We start from the raw sequence: 18,784 nt of genomic DNA, 5'->3' as shown, positions 1-18,784 counted from the left end.
ATATAAACCCAGGAAGATCAACAACCCTGATTTTTAAGATAAAACGTAACCAAGTGTAGGCAAACCCCAAGACATTACACTGACATTGGAAACTATGATTTTTCAGCTAAGATTCAATAGTCGCCTGTGCTGCTTCGTTTAAAGTTGCTATGGTACAGATGGCAGGCTAAACAGTATCTGATACATGTCAGAGATCCGTTTACAATCAAATTAGTATGATCTAATTCTATATGGTGCCGAAATCCTGGGATCAACAGCTTTCAAATGATTGTTTGACAATAAATTATGAATGCTGAGGGTGACAGTGCAAAAATACTCAGTCAATGTGAAACTGGGGACAAAAGTCTTGGCCTCGGTTCCGAAACTCACGACTGAAATCAAGGAAATCAGACTGAATGCAACTGTCAAGATAATGACGGAATATTTCCACTGCAAATGAATGGGATTTATGCTAATAGAGAGTACCTCTTCGGGGCCTGGGGGTGATCTCCACCCTCTGTTCAATAACAGGAAGCTCAATATTATGGACAGATTCATTTCAAACTAGATGCTTAATGTTGTCAAACAACCGGATGCAGACCTCAAGAGATTTGCCAGTGACGCTAATTATCGAAGAAAGATGCAGCATTTGCTCCAATCATACTATCTTTTCTAAGTTTAATGAATCCTGTTATATCCGCTGATGCTTTGGATAACTCTTTTATTTTACATTATATTACTTATGTAAATTGTTTATTTTATTTTGTTATTAGTATTTATTATGATTTTCCCCCAAAACTTTCCTTTCATACTCGTGCTATTATTTACAATGTATAATAATATTTCATCCTTTGTACAAATGTTCTCTCTACAGTCAAATATTGTATATTATATCGTTAATATACTGATGATAGTGTTATTATTCTATGTACCTCCTCTTGTTTACTGACTCACGTTGCTGGCATGCCCGTTACCTAGATGTGAAGAGCTAGAATTCAGCTCTACGAATTTGGGGGAAAATAATAAAAAGAATGATCAATAATAATAAAAAAATAATACAGAATAAAATAAAATTATTATTCAAAGGACACAACTGGCTGCTCAATATAATCAAATCATCTTTTACGCGAGACCACTAGCCCAAGCCTGATTGATGATGAAAATTTTCTTGTTCTGTATGTTCTGTGTGTTTTGTATTGTAACAAACCAGCAAATAAAGATTTGTTAAATTAAAAATAAATTTAAATAATAACGCTACTCACGCTCTTGAAAGCTGTTCCCCAATTGGCGACTTCTTCTGAACGGCAACGGCTAATGGCTTACGACTGAACTCCTTGCCCACAGTCATCAAGTCGCAGTTAGTCATTACTGCATATTCAATATACGTAGAGTCTCCTGAAATGAAAATAAATAATAAATATATATATATTTATATATATATATATATATGTTTATATATATATATATATATGCTTGTAATGTTTGGGTTTTAGTATTTAGTTTCAAAGTGTGTCAGTAACTATCCCCCGCTCCCAGGGGCGTCCACAGAAAATTTTCCAGGGGGGGGGGCAAAGCTTGGAGACATAATTACATCAATAAATTTTTATTTAATTAATTAATTTTTTTTTCTCAAGTAGATTATAGAATACAGTATTGCATCAATACAAAAACACATACATAATGTATATAAATTTACAATATAAAGGAAACAAGAATTAATATATATATAAATAATAATAATTTCAATAATCACGTATCGTGATTATTGAAATTCTCCGTCTATCGCTTGCAAACCTATTGATGACATTTTCAATAAATTTCTTCTTTACCGCTTCCTCTTCTAGTTTCTTCCTGTGCACACTAATCATACATAAACCTGATAAGCGAGTTTCTGAGATAGTGGACACCTTAACCATGTTTTCACACGGCTCAAAGTGCTGAAACTTCTTTCAATGGTACAGGTCGTAACAGGTAATGTCATACCAATAGTTATTGCCGAATTAATAGAAGGGAAATACTGTAGTCGCAACGTTCCAAAACTTCTGGTAAAGTTTGGGGAATATCAGTCGAAGGAAAATTTGTCCATTTTTCATACCACGTTGTTGCCTCTAAATGTTGTAAATTGTATTTTTCGCTTACTCTTTTGACGTTGTTTTGGAAATTTATTTTATCTATTTTTAGAATATTCTTGGGATGAAACTGAAATACTGAAAATGCTATTTCGTTATCGGAGGAAAATCTTGATTTTAAGGATAAAATTAAAGAATCTAAGTATGGGATAAATATTGATTGCCGATAATAGTCTTCAGGTGTGATTCCAGGATAATTGCATCTATGTTTCTGTATGGAACATCGTCTAGGTATTTCTATTTTCATTGTTAATTTTTCGGCCATATCTAGTGAAAATTTTTCTTCAGATTTTTCCCTATGAAATGCAAATATTTTAAGTAAGTCCTCAATATGTTGGTGAGCTGCTATTAAATCTACATCTGTGGCTTGTAATGTTTGGTTCGAGAATAGCAGAATATTTTGATATTATATTTAAACAAATAATAAATATTGAAGTACTATATGATGTTACTAAGCGATGCGCTTCTTGGTGTGTTCATCCTCTCCTTTCATAGAAATTTCTTCTAATTTATTGAAAATGAGTTGAATTCTTTGAAAAAACTGATATACTTTGATATTTCGAAGTCCCGAAAGTAAGTGCCATTATTGGCACGATGGCTCTTCGTTTTGGACTTTCTCTAAAAAAATTTACTATAGATTTTATAATTCCTATTGTCTGGCGAACTTCTGGTTAGCCAAACAATAGGAATTATAGGTCATTCACAACTAGGTTTAATCGGTGAAAAACACAATGTACGTAAGTGGCTTTTGGATATATATTTTTTATTTGGGCTTGAACACCAGCTTCCTTTCCTGCCATACTTGCACAACCATCGTATCCTTGTCCACTTAATTTGTTCATGTCCAAACTATATTCAGTACATTTATTTAAAATGGCAAAACTAATACTTTTCGCATCCATATCATAGAGTGTTGTAAATCCCAAAAATTCTTCCCTTATATTTTTATTTTCGTCAACAAACCTAATGCCAAGTGAAAGCTGCTCTATCCCAGCAATATCTGCGGTTTCGTCAGCTATGATTGAAAATCCGATAGATTTATTTGCAGCAGATACAATGCTTTCTCGTATTTCCATTTCACAAAGTTCTATTAGTTGATGTTCAGTTCTTACAGAAGTGTACCGGGCATTTGCAGGAGCTTTTATCAAATGATCTTTTAAAATTAAGTCTCCCGATTCGATCCGAAATTGAAATAAATCATGTAAATTTCCAGAATCACTCCTTTTTCCACGTAACGGCAAATCATGTGTGGCACAAAATAGAACCTAATTTAATTCTATTGGACTCTATAGTTTTTTGTATTGATATAATTTGACAAATTATATCTTTTTCTGGATGTTTGTGGATTGTTATAAAAATCTGTGCATCAATGGCAACTTCTTTGTGCCATTGAGATGACGTGATTTCTGGCGGCTTTGTTAAAATCTTTATATATTTTATAAATGGAGTTTTTATAAATGCGCCTTGACAGCCCCGATGTACTTTTGGTACAAACAAAACGCAATATTTGCAAAACGCACCTTTTTGTAGTTTTGAATAACACAACCATGGTGAGTATTCCTCTATCCAAGCAAATCTAAACTGTCTCTTTCCAGAAGAATCTTTTTTGAAATCATAGTCCTTGTTGGGAACATAAGTATTAGAAAGGATTTCAAATTTTAAAATTGGTGTTATAGCAGAAACTCCAACGTAAGAACTAATATCATATTCTAATAAATTATTTGATGAAATTGACTGGACAGTCATTTTGAATCGATGTTCCAGGAATCGGATTAACTTGTGTATCCGAAGGCATACATTTTTCCTGCTCAATTTCTGTTTTACGTCTTTTTGCATTTTTTTCTTGGGAAGTAAAATAATTCCTTATATCCATTCTGAAAGAGGGGAAACACAAATAAGAAAATATTTTTTTAGAATAAAACTATAAATACATTATTTTCATTTTACATCGATTTTAATGATCTTTAATTCTTGGAAAAAAAAAAGTATTCGGAATTAATACAGTTTTTAGCACAATTTCGTATATAAAAAAGTTTACCGGCATATTTAATTAAAAATCAACTAATTAATTAATCCCAAAACCCTAAATTAAATTATTTCAGTTTAAAATTTCAAAAAGTCATAAAACTAACAAGTAAAATAATATTAAATTACATACACTTACCTTTTAAAAATGTATTTTTCTTTTTAAATTTGTTTCACTATAAATTTACAATTCACACTTCACTCAGTGACTCACTAGACACAGAGGGCAAACGAACTGGTTGCTGTTCACAACAGTAATGAGCATTTTTTTCACAAATCAGAGAAAGATAAACCAAAAACAGGAACACATGTTTTATTGCTGCAATAGATGAAACACGTGTTCTATGGTTACCCCGCCGAGGGCCAAAACCGGCCAACCCGTAATTAAATTTTAAGGCAGACAAAGCGTCCCATGGTCGACGGTGTAAGGTTACATATAATCACTTTTATGATTATAATTTGTGTAATTTTTTACTCGATTCCAGGGGGGGGGGGGGCAAGTGCCCCGTTTGCCCCTCTCTGCGGATGCCCATGCCCGCTCCACTTTTCCAGAGAGTGCTTTTAGTTTTAGCTTGTTTCACTTAATTGTTCTTTTAGTTGGTAATGTGTTAAAGTTGGTTTAATCTGATATCCAACTAAAGATTATTGCGTACTCTGTGATAGTTCGTTGGTTTCGCCACGTGTCAGGGTTCGCTCCCGTCTATGGCTGGAGGAAGTCTCGGTTGTCGTTAGCCGATGGGCACGTGAGGATATTTCTGACCTCCACATTTGTTTACGGGAGCTTTTCGTGTAGAAATAATGGCATTTGCCCCTACAGATCTTTTAGAATTGCTAAAAATCTTAGTAATATTGATATTTAGTATTTTAGTATCTTATTAAAAGAACGTTCCTTCTCTTTTTTTAATTTAAAATTATAGCAATCGAACAAAAAAACGCAAACAATCGTGATGAAGCTGGGTACATTAGCTATATAAAAGAGCGCTTTGCTTGCTATAAATACTCACCTATAAAAGCAAACCCTTCTCGAGGATTTTTAGATTCTCGAACCCTTTGAACACCTTCTTCAAATGTTTTCGGCATCTGCGACTTCTGCACAGACCACCAGATTCTTGTAAACTTCTCACTAATTGGATAATCCCACACTGCCATTTTCGCTCTTTCTGTGATATTAAGTGAAGAATCCAGAGACATGTTTTTCCACATTCTACAAAGAATAAGATAATACTTATATTTATTTTATTTTTTAAACATATAATATACACAAGAGGCATGCGTCCAGTTAAAGTGTATAACAGAGCAGAAAAAAGATAACAGAACAAAGGTTGTACAAAACATAAAAATAAACAGTAGAATAACATACTTTATACAGTGAAAGTTCATTCAAACGGAAAAGTCCAATTCAAGGAAATAAAAAAGGTATTCATGACATCAAGTCCAGTGCCATGAAGAAAATCACAGAGAGCAGGTAGCTGCAGGAGACATCATCACATACACACGAATTAATGAGGACATCTTTAATCCAGAACTCATCCGTCAGCCATCAACCAGCATAAGCCTCAGGCTTCCTTGCACCACATGGCTAATAATACTAATACGAATACTAACCTACTGCAAATAGTTCTGTGAAACTCTTTCCTGTTCACAGCCATATCCAGATGAAACTTGTTCACGAGTGCCAATGTTCTTATGAAGAAGGAGTTCCTGGATATCTCTAATCTAGAGTTAACGATGTGGAATGTAGTCTTCTGTCTGGTAGCCACACTGGAGCGTGAAGATCAAGGTGGCATAGAAGATCCGGCAGGTAGGTTGAACTAGCGAAGATATGGTACGACAGTTTTAGATCGAGAATAGTTCGCCGAGTTTCCAAAGATTGGAGCTTGAAGTAGCAACAGAGATTCGGGTAGAAGATTTGGTGGTAAAACATGGGATTACGTCTTGAAAGATACTGGATGAATTTCATCTGCAGCGATTCTATTTGCTGTATCAAGTATGCATAGTTGGTTCCATATAAGAGAAGCAAATCCTATAGGTTCCATATAGGAGAAGCAAACTCCAGTATAGGGAGTACAGTTGTTTTAAATAGGAGCACAGAGAACTGAAGATCTTGAAATCTGTACGCCCGCCGTTTAATGAAGCCAATTTGATTTTTCGCTTGGTTTAATATATTCCTAACATGTTTATCAAACCCACATCCAGCGATAAAAGTAACTCCTAGATCTTTAACTTCGGCAACTCTGGAAATGGCAGAATTCAATTTTATACAAAAGAAATTAAATACATGTATATAAAAAATATATTCCATATTAAACATATTTTAGATACTGAATACTGTATATCGAAAATATGTTTGGCAAATCGTTTAGTTTCAAAGGAACCTCTATTTAAGATCTCTCGTTTACGCAATCGTCCCCCTTGGCAGCAAAGGGACTTACGTGACGTGCTTCCATTTGGGAATGCTCTGTACTTGAATTTTTAATTTTTCATAACAGGAATGAGACATTTTTTAAAATCGTTTCCTACTGTGTTTTTTGTATGGATATCAAGACATTGTCAAAGTAATGCTGTATGCTTGCCTGAAACAATAAGTAATTGTCAGACGCGCTACAGAATTGTGTTTAGTTGAATTCGGTATACGTTCTATATACATTCCCCCACCTGTAGAGTCTCTAGGATATCTAGCGGAAGAAGTTTAACAAAATTATTTAACTTAAGAACCCTCTCCACCCCTCCACACACCCTTAGAAGGACTACCGTCAGTGGAGAATAGCAATCAACACAGACAATTTCACTGTATACAGAAAGACAAGGGCTCTTTATCTAAACATTCAATCACAACTAATTGACCTTTGATAAGTCGAAATGTTAGAAAACACATCAAAAACCGAAGTATGAATGGACCACAGTAAAGCAAAAGCCATTAGGATGGACTGAACTACTGGTCTTAAACTAAATAAACATTTAAACAGGCTGACCAATTATAAAGCCAGCGCACTTTTCTAACTTTTGTTTATCTTGTGTAAAAATTCGGTGTAATATTAATTTCGAAACCGATGATTTCAAAATTAATATTCGTAAACATACATCGCTGGAATGGGTATATATTCGCACTACCAATAATTTGAATATACATGTATAAGTAAATGAAACTTAAACACAATTTTATTTCTCCCCCCAACGAAATGATACTAAGTTATTGTTATAAAACTTACTCATAAAAGAGCTGTTCAATATTGGCCATTCTTTCAAAATAAGTCATAGACGCACTGTTCTTCAAAGGGGCATACTTTATTCCATGCTGATTTGCTAGATCAGTGAGAGATGTGATGGGGGCATCGAGTCTGGAAACGGTGAGGAAAGCTGCCAGATTGGCTGTATATGAAGCTATAATGATGAAACCAAACAGCCACCAGCTGGCTGCTACGAGACGGCCCGAGAGATTCCTAGGGGCTTCTCCTCCACCTATTAACAAAACAAATTTTTACTTTTATACGCATTAATTATAAAATACCACATGCTGTTCTTATTTTCATATCGCGTCCCAGTAATGTACTATGGACATAGTGTGACTCGATATTAATAAATATGAAACCACCTCATCATCTTAAAATACGAGTACTTCGGGTTATTCTGATGATCAAGAGTAATGCTTTTTTAGGGTCCTTTTGTTAGAAATGAGACTTAATATAGAAGGAATATTTCAGGGGTTTCCTGTATGTTTCCCCCCCACACACACATCATACAGGGGTTTCCTGTATGAGTGTGTGTTGGGGGGGGGGAATTATATTAAAATGTTATTAACTGCAATTCTCTTCCACCCTACTCCCCCACAAACGGAAATCTGACTGTCATTCACAGAAAACTCTCGATTGTAGCGTGTGTAAAGCGGGTGTTAGCAGAAAATTAAAGACACACATTTATTTACAAAAAAATTTACAACCTTTAATGAACAGGCCTTGAATGGGTTGAGCACGCTGAATTCTGATGAGATCCTGCCACTTGTTCAGATTACGAACCTAATGGGGCATAAATTCAAATTAAGAAAAGACAGATGTAGATTAGATGTGCGGAAATTTGCCTTTAGCCAGCGGGTGGTTAATTGCTGGAACAAACTTCCATCTGTCGTTGTGGAAGTTGATAGGTTGAATAAATTTAAGGAGGAACTGGACAGGCATTTGGAGGGAATGGTGTGATTTTTTTTTTTTTTTTTTTTTTGGCTGATGCTGCATAAGCTCATACACTTGCTTTCTTGCATCACATGCTACTGCTACTACTACTACTACATTATATACAGCATCCACATAAAATAAACAAATAATTACATACAAGCATACCAATTTCCATATATATTGAACCATACTACAGTACACTACACTATCTCTCTCTCTCTCTCTCGTCAACTATTCTCAATTTACAAATTAATAACATCAGTTTGAATCAGTTGTATTTTACTTAATATGAACCCTCGATGATTACTCAATCATTCTCTGCCATTACCAATTTTTATTAATATCATCAATAAACTCATTTCAACTCTTGTTACTTTGTTAGATCTCTTAGCTTTTAACCCATGAAATTTATTACAACTGTAACTTATTACCTGAAATTTATTACCTCTTACATCAGTAACGTTCACTATAAATCCCTCATTCTACCTTAATGTTACCTCTAGTTATCATCTTAGTCATCCCTCTTTACTCTCGAGGTTTCTCTATAAATAAAATTTCTTTCTCTTTACACCTCATCTGGTATATTACCTTGTGTTGGCACCTGGCCTAATTTAATGATATAGGTTAACATATCCTTACAATACTACCCCTATAAATATAATTTCTTTACTCATTCCTTTATACTATTACTTTATTTTTTATTACCTCTGTACCACCCTTACGTTATTTCATAATCATTAACATTCATAACAATTATCTCAACCTTACTAACTTGCCTAATACAACAGGAATGTTCCTTTTTTAAAAGGACTATCACTCAATTCCTTACAGAGCTAGGTTATGAATCCTTGAGTTCAGGATTCAAGAAAAAAAAAAAAAAAAAAACAGGAACAGACTTACGGTACGTCCCGGAATGACCGCTACTTCCAATTTCCTTGCGTTCAGGCTTCCTTCGTAGCAGATTGGCTTTCTTCCATTTCTTGGGCACACTGCCTTTTGATGCTGGACCAGGCTTTCTTTCTCTTCTTGGCTCACTTATCTTTTAACTTAACTACCGCCTTCACTGCCCTCCGATGCCGGACCAGGCTTTCTTTCTTGCACGTTTACCTTAACCTTAAACTTTAACACTGCCCTTCGATGCCGGACCAGGCTTTCTTTCTCTCACGTTTTTCTTTCTTTATCTTGCTACCACGAGATGTGAACTCTGACCACCGAAAAATCTACTTCTACTTCAACCCGCAACTCACGACTTTTTTTTACCACAGAGAAGTCAGATACAGAATGGACACTATCTCAAATTACCCCCCCCCCGAACTTTACTCTTTCCCTCAAGTTTGGAACTTCACTCTTTCCCTCCAACCAACCTCCATACTGTTTAATTTTTCATTCCTTCCTATTTGCTAAAACAACTCACCCCAGCTGTCTCCCTAGTACACAAATCAACCCTTCTCTAGAAATTTCTTATTTTTATTATTATTTTTTTTCCACACGGCAGTATGGCCCTTTCATACTGCCGTGTGGAAAACACTCAAAACCTCCAAAACACTCATTTTCGTTTTCACACTTTCTCTGCTAAATATAGCCAACTACCCAAATATCAGTCACCCTGACGCCGTTTCTTTTTGATGCGAACACTGGACGTACACTAATTTCCTGTTTACTTTCTAAGGGTGGCTTTGATCAAAAGAGACACTTCGTAATCCCATTTTACGGTCCTATTGTTCTGCCCTCAGCAACCCTTTCACGCCCATTCTCAAATGGCACCCTCTGCCTAGTCCTGCTATCACTGTTTGTTCTCTTGTATTCGAAATTATTTGTTTACCTTTAGCCGCTATTTTAATTCACACTTCTAAAACTGTCCATTCCTAAATCCAGTGTTTCTTCAAACTTTAACCTTATTTACATTAAAACTAAATATTCAATCTTAATACTTACTATCTTTAACTTAATACACGGGCATTAATGCTAATTCTCACTTTCCATTGCCCTTCCTGGATTTATTTTAGCGAAACAAATATTTCTATTTTAATTTGTGATATCTACATCTTACCAGTGGTACAAGCTACAAATGAAAACAATCTATAGAAAGTTTGCGTGTCCCCCCCCCTCTCTCTATTTAACGTAATCACCACCGAGGTCGATATTTCTCCCATCGCTGTAGCAGACGATTTATATCTACCGTCTTCTTAACCATGGGATAGGGAAGAGCCTCCTTTCCATCGATGTAGCAGACGATTTATATCTACCGTCTTCTTAACCATGGGATAGGGAAGAGCCTCCTTTCCAAGTTTTGTAACCATATCCTAATGCCTTTGGCGTTAGTCCCATTTCCCCCAAATATTCGACGACTGCACGGTGATAGATTTTGTCCGTCTTTCCTCATTCACACAACTCTGTTAACTTTAGTACAATTAATTTAAAAAGACGTTATTCAAACTGCGTGAAACTTAGTGGGTTACTACTTGAAGCGTTATACATTAAGTACAGGAATTTTTACAGGCCACGAACTTTTCAAAAGTCCTTCGTATAATGCAGGGTCCGATCTGCATTATATATAGATCTTATACTATTGGGTTGTTTCTAAAACAACCCACTACACTGTTAGTGAAAATCATTAGCATAAATTTTTTATGAATTACTGAAACGGAATGAGTTATACGTAGGGAATATAAAATCTAGCAGCTTACCTTGTGGAGTCAACGATGTCATGCAGAACCAAAGGCATTCTTTCATGTTAAATTCTCGTTTTTCTACATCATCGGTGATATTTTTCTTGTTGTTATGGTAACTGTATGGACTGAGTCGATCAAATGCATATAGAAGAAAGCTGAAATAAATGAAGATGGAATAAGGATTTACGACGATAAAATTAAAAGTTATGATTTTAGGAGATTAAGAAAACAAGTTTAAAAAAATAACCTTTTACTAAAAATATTCAATAATGGACTGCGCATTTTGCTCTCAGTAACTACAGTATTATGAAACACAAATTTTTTCTCTAAATCTAAATTAAAAGAGATTTATTTAAAAGTAGAAGTGGACTATCTTAGTCTCAATAATATTTAGGTTATCATCGATCTGATGGTTATGATGAAAGCCATCTACATTGCTCTAAAAATTAAGAGAACACGTAGAAAATGTGTTGTAACTCATGCAGCTTGCGATGAAGCCGGACAAAATTTGATATGGTAGTGTACTACAGAATATTGATGAAATGAGGAGACAGCCAGAAACTTCGGACAGTATAAGGAACATTTATAGGCATTATATAAGAATTACGAAAAAGATCACATTACAGACGTCTAAGCAAGATGCTCGAAAATTATGATCACATGACATCAGTACGATGTATTATTTCCTCCAATAGCTAAACAAGCCTGAAACGGTGAACCATGCTTGATATAAGGGTGTCTATAGATTCAATGGCAATCTCATCCTTCCACCAGTGCAGACCTTAGCTCACCAAGTAACCGAGGAGTTGGCTGTCCGCATGTAATGCGACGCCCAAGAGCGTCCCAAACATGTTCGATTGGATTTAAGTCTGTGATCGTGCTGGCCATGGCAATTGTTGGATATCTTCAGTTTAAAGATATTCCTCCGCCACTTAAACTCTATGTGCAGTGGAGTTGTCGTGCATGAAAAGAAAATCTGGGCCAACCGTACCCCTAAAAAGTCGCACATAGGGTCCGAGGATCTGTTCTCGGTACCTCAATCAAAAACTTGAAGAGGGATGCGGCCGTTGATCATTATTCCGTCCCACACGAGAACACCGCCTCCACCGTAAGTATCCCTTTCTCTGATGTTGGAGGGACGGTACCGCATTCCTCGTCTCAACAGGACTCATCAGAGAACAGAACTGTCAGAGAACAGAACTGTATCCTTGTTGACGTACCCTTCGAGCGGCCGTGGCCAGCTCTTCTTGTAATGGTTTCTGTCTCCTGAAACAGTTTCCATAAAAAAAATAAAAAAAAGTATACTATTATATTAGAGTCACCTAGAAAATTATTTTCAACTACCTGTATTGTGTTTGTAAATTGCCACCTCCCAGGAAAAACTGGTGAGGAAACTTTGCTATTTACGCTTGAGACTGACTAATTTAGCAACGGACTGAAAAAAAAGGCCCATAAAAGTTCCTCGCGTCAATGACAGGATTCGAACCCGGGCCTTTCCACCCAGTGTGGAGAAAGCAGGTTCCATAGTGTCCAGACGACACTGCGACTGCCCGGTTTCAAGCCGTCCAACGGCCCGTCATTTCAAAGAATCATCTAAACGACAATCAGTATGCGCGTTAGCACAATGGTATCGTCACCGTTCTCCTACACCGGGCGGAAAAGGCCTGGGTTCGGATCCCGTCAATGAGCGAGTAACTTTTATGGGCTTTTTTTTTTTATTCGGTCTCAGGAGTAGATAGCAAGGTTCCCCCCCCCCCAGAAACTGGGGTTTTTCGTCCAGCAAAATAGGCAAATCGACCAGAGAATACACGCAATTTACAGATACACACGGGTATATAAATTAACTTTCCGAGTGACTCTAATGTAATAGTTTAGTAAACGGCGATTACTTGACGTTCAGAGTACTGGTGATGTGACTGTTCCACCAAGCAAGCCGGAAAGCAGGAATGACGTTTTGCAACCCGGGTTTTTATAGGAATGAATGATTTGCATAATGTACGGCTTTGTAAGATGGTAGAGGATACGTAGAATTCACATGCCAGGACGCCTATCATATCAAATATTCGCCTTCGGCAACACTGTTCACAATAAAATATTCATGAAAAACATTTTGTCCAGCAGTTAATTTTGCTAATTATAATGTTAATTTTGTCGAGCAGTGTAGTTAGTAAGCTTAAAATACGGCACTGTAGAAAACATAAATAAATTTTCTGTTGATACTGCGGTGCGACCGTACGGTCAGGGAAATTCACAAGATGGAGAGAGAGAGAGAGAGAGAGAGAGAGAGAGAGAGAGAGAGAGAGAGAGAAATACAAGAAACAGCACCATATTTAGTAGTCATGCAGACGTGAACGACAGGCGCCTCCATAGCCAGGTGAGCAGGAGCAGCAGTGCGTAGCACACGCTTCTTGATTAGACCGGGTTTCCAGCCCGTGACCACCAAATACGGAGAATGCGGAAAGGTCAGGGAATGACCACCGCATATCCCCGGAGCAATATGGCCTTAGTTGCTAATGCCTAAAAACCAAATAACAACAATAACAACAACGTGAACGACACTCACTCAAATCACATGTATTTCTGTAAGCTCGTGCATGACTACCCAGCTACAAGTTTATTTCACACGGAATACATATCATTACTGCATAAAATAAAATGGTTTTTCCATGTTTGGAACAGAATATATGGAGACAGGTAAGAGAATAAAAGCAAAGAACGTTGGAATGAAGAATTAATAGATCTGTTGGCAGTGTTGGAATCTTTCCAACGCTGCCAACAGATCCTTTTGGAACTAATTGAGGCCCCATAGCTTCTTCTGAACATTTTGTGTGATGTAGAGCGAGAAACTAGATTTTTAACCAAAAATAGAACTGAAAGAATAAAATAGATATTTTCTAACTTGTCTGTCACGTGTTTGGAAAAGGTGGAATGTCGTATCCAAAATATCTTCGACGCATTGTAATGCTGGTACCGAATGAGATCTTTTAAGATTAAGTTCTTTGTCCGTCCAGTATTCCTCCTGGGAATAATCTGGCTATTTGATATGGACGAAGAATATGCTGGCTAAACAGAAATTTAACAGGGTGGTGCTGGAATTTGGAGAGAAGATGATGTATTTTGATTTCTCAGGATTTAACTTTAGACCAAAAAAAAACTAGTTGTTTGTTTGTTTGTTGCTATTGTTGTTGTTATTAGTTTTACAGAGCACCAACATCTTAGACCACACTGCTTCAGTCCGTTATGTCTGTACTTTATGTATTCACCTGCCAATAATTTTCATGTTGTGCATGTTTAAAAATCCAGAATAACTCCCTCCGCCTAAGACCGGCTAACAATGTACCCAACTGAAGAGGCTTTTAAGAATACCTCCAGTTCCGACGGATTCTATCCCAGACGTTTCCAAACTTGTGTCAAAACCATTATACTTTCGCAGGGAACAAACAACCTGTTAATCTTTTGGCAGACTAACTATAGTTTATGGGTATACATCACGTTAATGAACTAAAATTATAAATTTTGTTTTTATTTAATTGACATTAGATCGTATGTATAGCTTAGCTTAATTTTCAGCAGTCACCTCATAGTAATCCGTTTAGCTGGTGGAGAGTTTTACCACATTTGTACATAGTGGTTATAGGATTCTAATAACTTACAGCGATTATGGGTTTAAAACTAAGTTATGGGCTATAAAACCCATAATCCCTGTAAGTTATTAGAATCCTATAACCACTATGTATGTGGTAACACTCTCCACCAGCTAAGCGAATTACTATGAGGTGAGTGCTGAAAATTAAGCTAAGCCATACATACGATCTAGTTATTACATTACAGCACATAAGGACTCCTCAAAATCAAGAGTTAATTGACATTATTATTTTATTCATGTATTATTACTTTTTTTGTAAAATGCTTAGAATAATAGTGATTGGGGAAATTATTAAAATTATATTCATACTGGACCACGTTAAGGTGAATTTGTTACCCCACCCTATTAATACTGTCCCAACATCTTACCCTGATCCTTACTAATTAAAAGGCGGTGTCATGAGCCGAATTCAACAATGTGCACTTTTATCCATCCATGCCAACACTCTTGAATGATTCGCCTACCGGGGATTCCCTTACTTAGTTTATGGGTCAAATTAATTTTCTTTATTGCATACTTATGGGGAAAGGAAGCTACAAAGTATACAATAAACCCTGACAACATGCCAGGAGTTTAACAAATCAAAACCAATTAATTAATCTTTACAAACTGTAGCTCTCGTGGAGAAGCTGAGTTCCTGGCTGCATGAGGAACATTTGAACACCCACACATACATACATAAGGTGTTCGTTTATAATCAGTACATATCTAGCAAAGCCACAATTTAAAATATATTTTAATTTTTAATATATTAAATTTTAATGTAAATCATATCTTCTATGAAACAAAAGGTTTAAATCTTTATCACTAGGCATTTTACTGTAATATTTCTGTATTCAATTTTTAGAGGACACCTTGACGATAAGTCTTGTCAGTTGAAAACCTCAGGAAATTTGCATTTATCAGTATTAAGTTGTTGGTAGGCGATGAATCTATCCGTAAGAGTCTTGAACAAACTGAGCAAAAACATAGAGACGATCACAATGTTCATTCAGAGACACTCCAAAAGGAAGTTTTCCATATATATTAGATGCCAGATAGCATCCTGATGGTTGCGATCAACCTTATATCACTAATTCTAGAAGAAAGCCTGCGAAGGTCTACAGTGATTACCAGAGCAGTTGTGCACAGCCCAGTGCAACAGCCACTATTCAGGTACAAACAAGGTTTATAGGAATAAATCAATTATTGCCAAAAATACAGGCAAGTTCATCACGGCCTTATGCCTAAGGGTAGGCATTAACAAAATTTACAGAAGCTATACAGAATAAATTGATTGCAAACTGGAAAAGTTTGGCACGCAGTCCTATTTGGACACACTATTAAGGAGACACTTCTCTGGCAATGGCGTGATGAGCCTTCAGCAATTTTTAATCAGGTTGGCTATCTCTTTTCTGCAGGATTTGCTAGAAACAAACTTGTGACAGTCGATTCTGAGTTGATTAATTAGTAGCAGTGCAGAATTGAGAACAGCCAACCATGTATCTGTCAGATGTTTTGATTGGAGTAAAGATTTTCATAAACTAGTATGTTATTCCTGTTTCTAGTGAATGGGTGTTGTAACAGAGCCGTAAACAATAAATGTTAATACTCCCCTTGGGGTACGCTTGTGTTCACCCGACAATTATTATTCCGCAAATTCACCCTCAAGCGGAGAGTCCTATTTTCTAGGAGAGATTTCAAGAACTGAAGCGCAACTCCTTTGATGTGAGAATTGATGGCATTCTTCTAAGATTGCTGCTTGGAGGCCGTGTTAGATTCAAAAGTCAGTGTTAGATTCAAAAGTCAGTGTTAGATTCAAAAGCTGTGAGAATATTCAGTCTTGTGGTGAGGAGATTGGTCACAGTAGATCTGTTCACAGGGAGCAGTGGAATACAAGAAGATGTTGCTTTTGAGATTTCTTTCTTTCCTTCATTTGGAAGAAGTGCTTCTTCTGATCCCACGTTGAGATTGTCTTTCTGTGGCATTATTGTCATTGATCGCTCACATTCTATCCTTATTTTTAAAGTTCTAATATATGAAATAAACAAATTTAATTAATTCATACATTTTAACACCAAATAGCCATTACCTGGTAAAAAGATAAGCTGCAAGAATACATCCCCACACTTTACCTTCTAAAACAGTAACGAATTTGAACAATGAAGACGGCATTTCAGGCTTCTTCATCAAAATGGTGATTCCCACAAGATCATAGAAGGGCACAGTAAAATCTACTACTGTTTTTCTTTCTGCAGTAAATGATAGCGGACCAAGGGCTATGTCTGCCTTCTTCAGTTACGTTCAAGATATATATATATATATATAAAAAAATAGAAGATAATGGCATATTAGATTATTCAGTTAGATATTACAACAGTTACTCCGTTTCTTTTAAAAAATATATTAAATAAAAATAGTCCATAAGAACAGAAAACATTAAATAACAGCATTCTGGTAGTTAACATTTTTTTAAAAAATATATTATATTATTATATTAGGGTCACCTATAATGATAATTCAACTAACCATGTGTATTGTATCTGTAAACTGCGTGTGTTCACAGGTCAATTTTCCTGGCTTTCTGGACGAAAAACCCCGTTTTTCTGGGGGAAAGCCTTGCTATCTACATCTGAGACTGACCAACTCAGCCACGGAGTGAAAAAAGCCCATAAAAGTTCCTGGCTTTATTGACGGGATTCGAACCCGGGCCTTTTCCACCCGGTGTGGGTAGGACGGTGACGATACCACCGTACTACCGCGCAGACTAAGAAAAATATTGCTTAAGAAAACAAGAGAAGTTTGCAGTTCATATACTGCATTTCAGTCACTCGTTTAACAAATACACTGAGTTGCATTAGCAACGCCCGCCTATCAAATATCCATGTGAGAAAGGAGAATTCATTGTTATGTTCCTGAAAACGGTTAGCAAACTGCCGGGCCTTGTGGCATGGCGCGTTGTCTTGTTGATAGATGCCGAGGGTGTCTGGATACACTATCATCATGAAGAGCGTGTATTTGGCTGGCTATGATAGAAACACATGTACTGTATATATGTGTGTATTAAATGTATTTGTGAAAGGGCGGCACCTAGAACGGAGGTTCTGCGCTTCGTGTTACTGTGCAGGTACAGAAATCTGTAGAAAAGACTAGGTATGTGAGTAGTGTTACGTTTGTGTACTTTTTGCGTGTTGTGTTGCTATGTTGTTCTGATCAATTGGCGTCCTTAACCACGGAAGGTGGGTGAACTGTACTATCATCACTGACTGTCTCGAGATTGAGGCAATCCTACCATAGGAGTTCCATACCTGTGGTTGGAAAATGAAAGATCCTGGTGGTCCTATCCAGGAGAGAAAAATTAATAAATGAAATATGGTTTTGTTTTGTTTTGTTTTTTAATCGCCTTAAAAAAAAAGAAAAAGAAAAACTTCCTCGAAGAATTTATTCGAATTTAGGAAGAAAAGAAACAGCTAAAATCTTTAGCTTTAAAAAATATATACCCAACGGCACAGTGTGACTATATACATAGCATTAACAGCTATTTAAATTATTAACATTGGGAAGAGCATGTACAGTTGGGTCCACCAGTTTCCATCGAGCAAAAAAACACCAGAAACAAAGTCCAGAGGAAAACGGAGATTCTGAAAGTTCTGAAGCAGAACATCCTCATGACTAGGAAGTCGTTATAGTTGGCACAGTCATTGAGCAGGTGATAACAATTTTCCTGGGAGCCACAGAAGCACAAGTCCGAATTGTGTAATCCGAGAAAATTTTTTTTTTTCGTTTGAGAATTCATGACCCGTGATTAGGAAGGAACTTTCAAGACCAAAGGAAAACTAGTATCTGTTCTTTTTGTCAATTAAAAACATCATATCAGGAAAAATTTTTCTTGTTATAGCACCCAAAGGAGTAGCGTCACATCTTTTCTGCCAAAAGTTAACTATTTCATTAAAACATCTTTTTTTCCACCTTGGGATTTGAAGACAAATTTAGTTTAAGAATTTTGGTTGGCACTGTTTTATAATGCGGTAGCAAAGACCACGGAAGACGACAAACAAATCAAGAGGGACAGTGCTGGCAAGAAATTGAAGAGCAACACTGGAGATGGTCCTACAAATTCTATTTATGGAGGCGCCTCCGTAGTCAGGTGGGCAGGAGCGGCAGTGCGTAGCACACGCTTCTTGATTA

The 18,784-nt window shown here is 36.5% G+C and overlaps 1 protein-coding gene across 1 annotated transcript in view; it reads right to left on the bottom strand.

Moving 5' to 3' along the window:
- Nucleotides 1–18,784, bottom strand: part of LOC150089635 (ionotropic receptor coreceptor Ir25a-like) — an 84,683-nt gene that overhangs the window by 16,764 nt on the left and 49,135 nt on the right. The window contains exons 9-13 of the mRNA XM_090390060.1: nucleotides 16,689–16,888; nucleotides 10,987–11,126; nucleotides 7,343–7,592; nucleotides 5,138–5,337; nucleotides 1,242–1,374 (exon numbers count right to left, since the gene is read on the bottom strand). Coding sequence (XP_090246186.1) covers nucleotides 1,242–1,374; nucleotides 5,138–5,337; nucleotides 7,343–7,592; nucleotides 10,987–11,126; nucleotides 16,689–16,888 — 923 coding nt within the window. The remainder of the gene's footprint in view (nucleotides 1–1,241; nucleotides 1,375–5,137; nucleotides 5,338–7,342; nucleotides 7,593–10,986; nucleotides 11,127–16,688; nucleotides 16,889–18,784) is intronic.

Source organism: Mastigoproctus giganteus, chromosome 2, assembly GCF_048544385.1.
Source record: "Mastigoproctus giganteus isolate SK-2022 chromosome 2, ASM4854438v1, whole genome shotgun sequence".
NCBI classification, from domain to species: domain Eukaryota; kingdom Metazoa; phylum Arthropoda; class Arachnida; order Uropygi; family Thelyphonidae; genus Mastigoproctus; species Mastigoproctus giganteus.
Note: the sequence above shows the minus strand (reverse complement) of the source record. Positions and strands in the feature narration are given on the sequence as shown.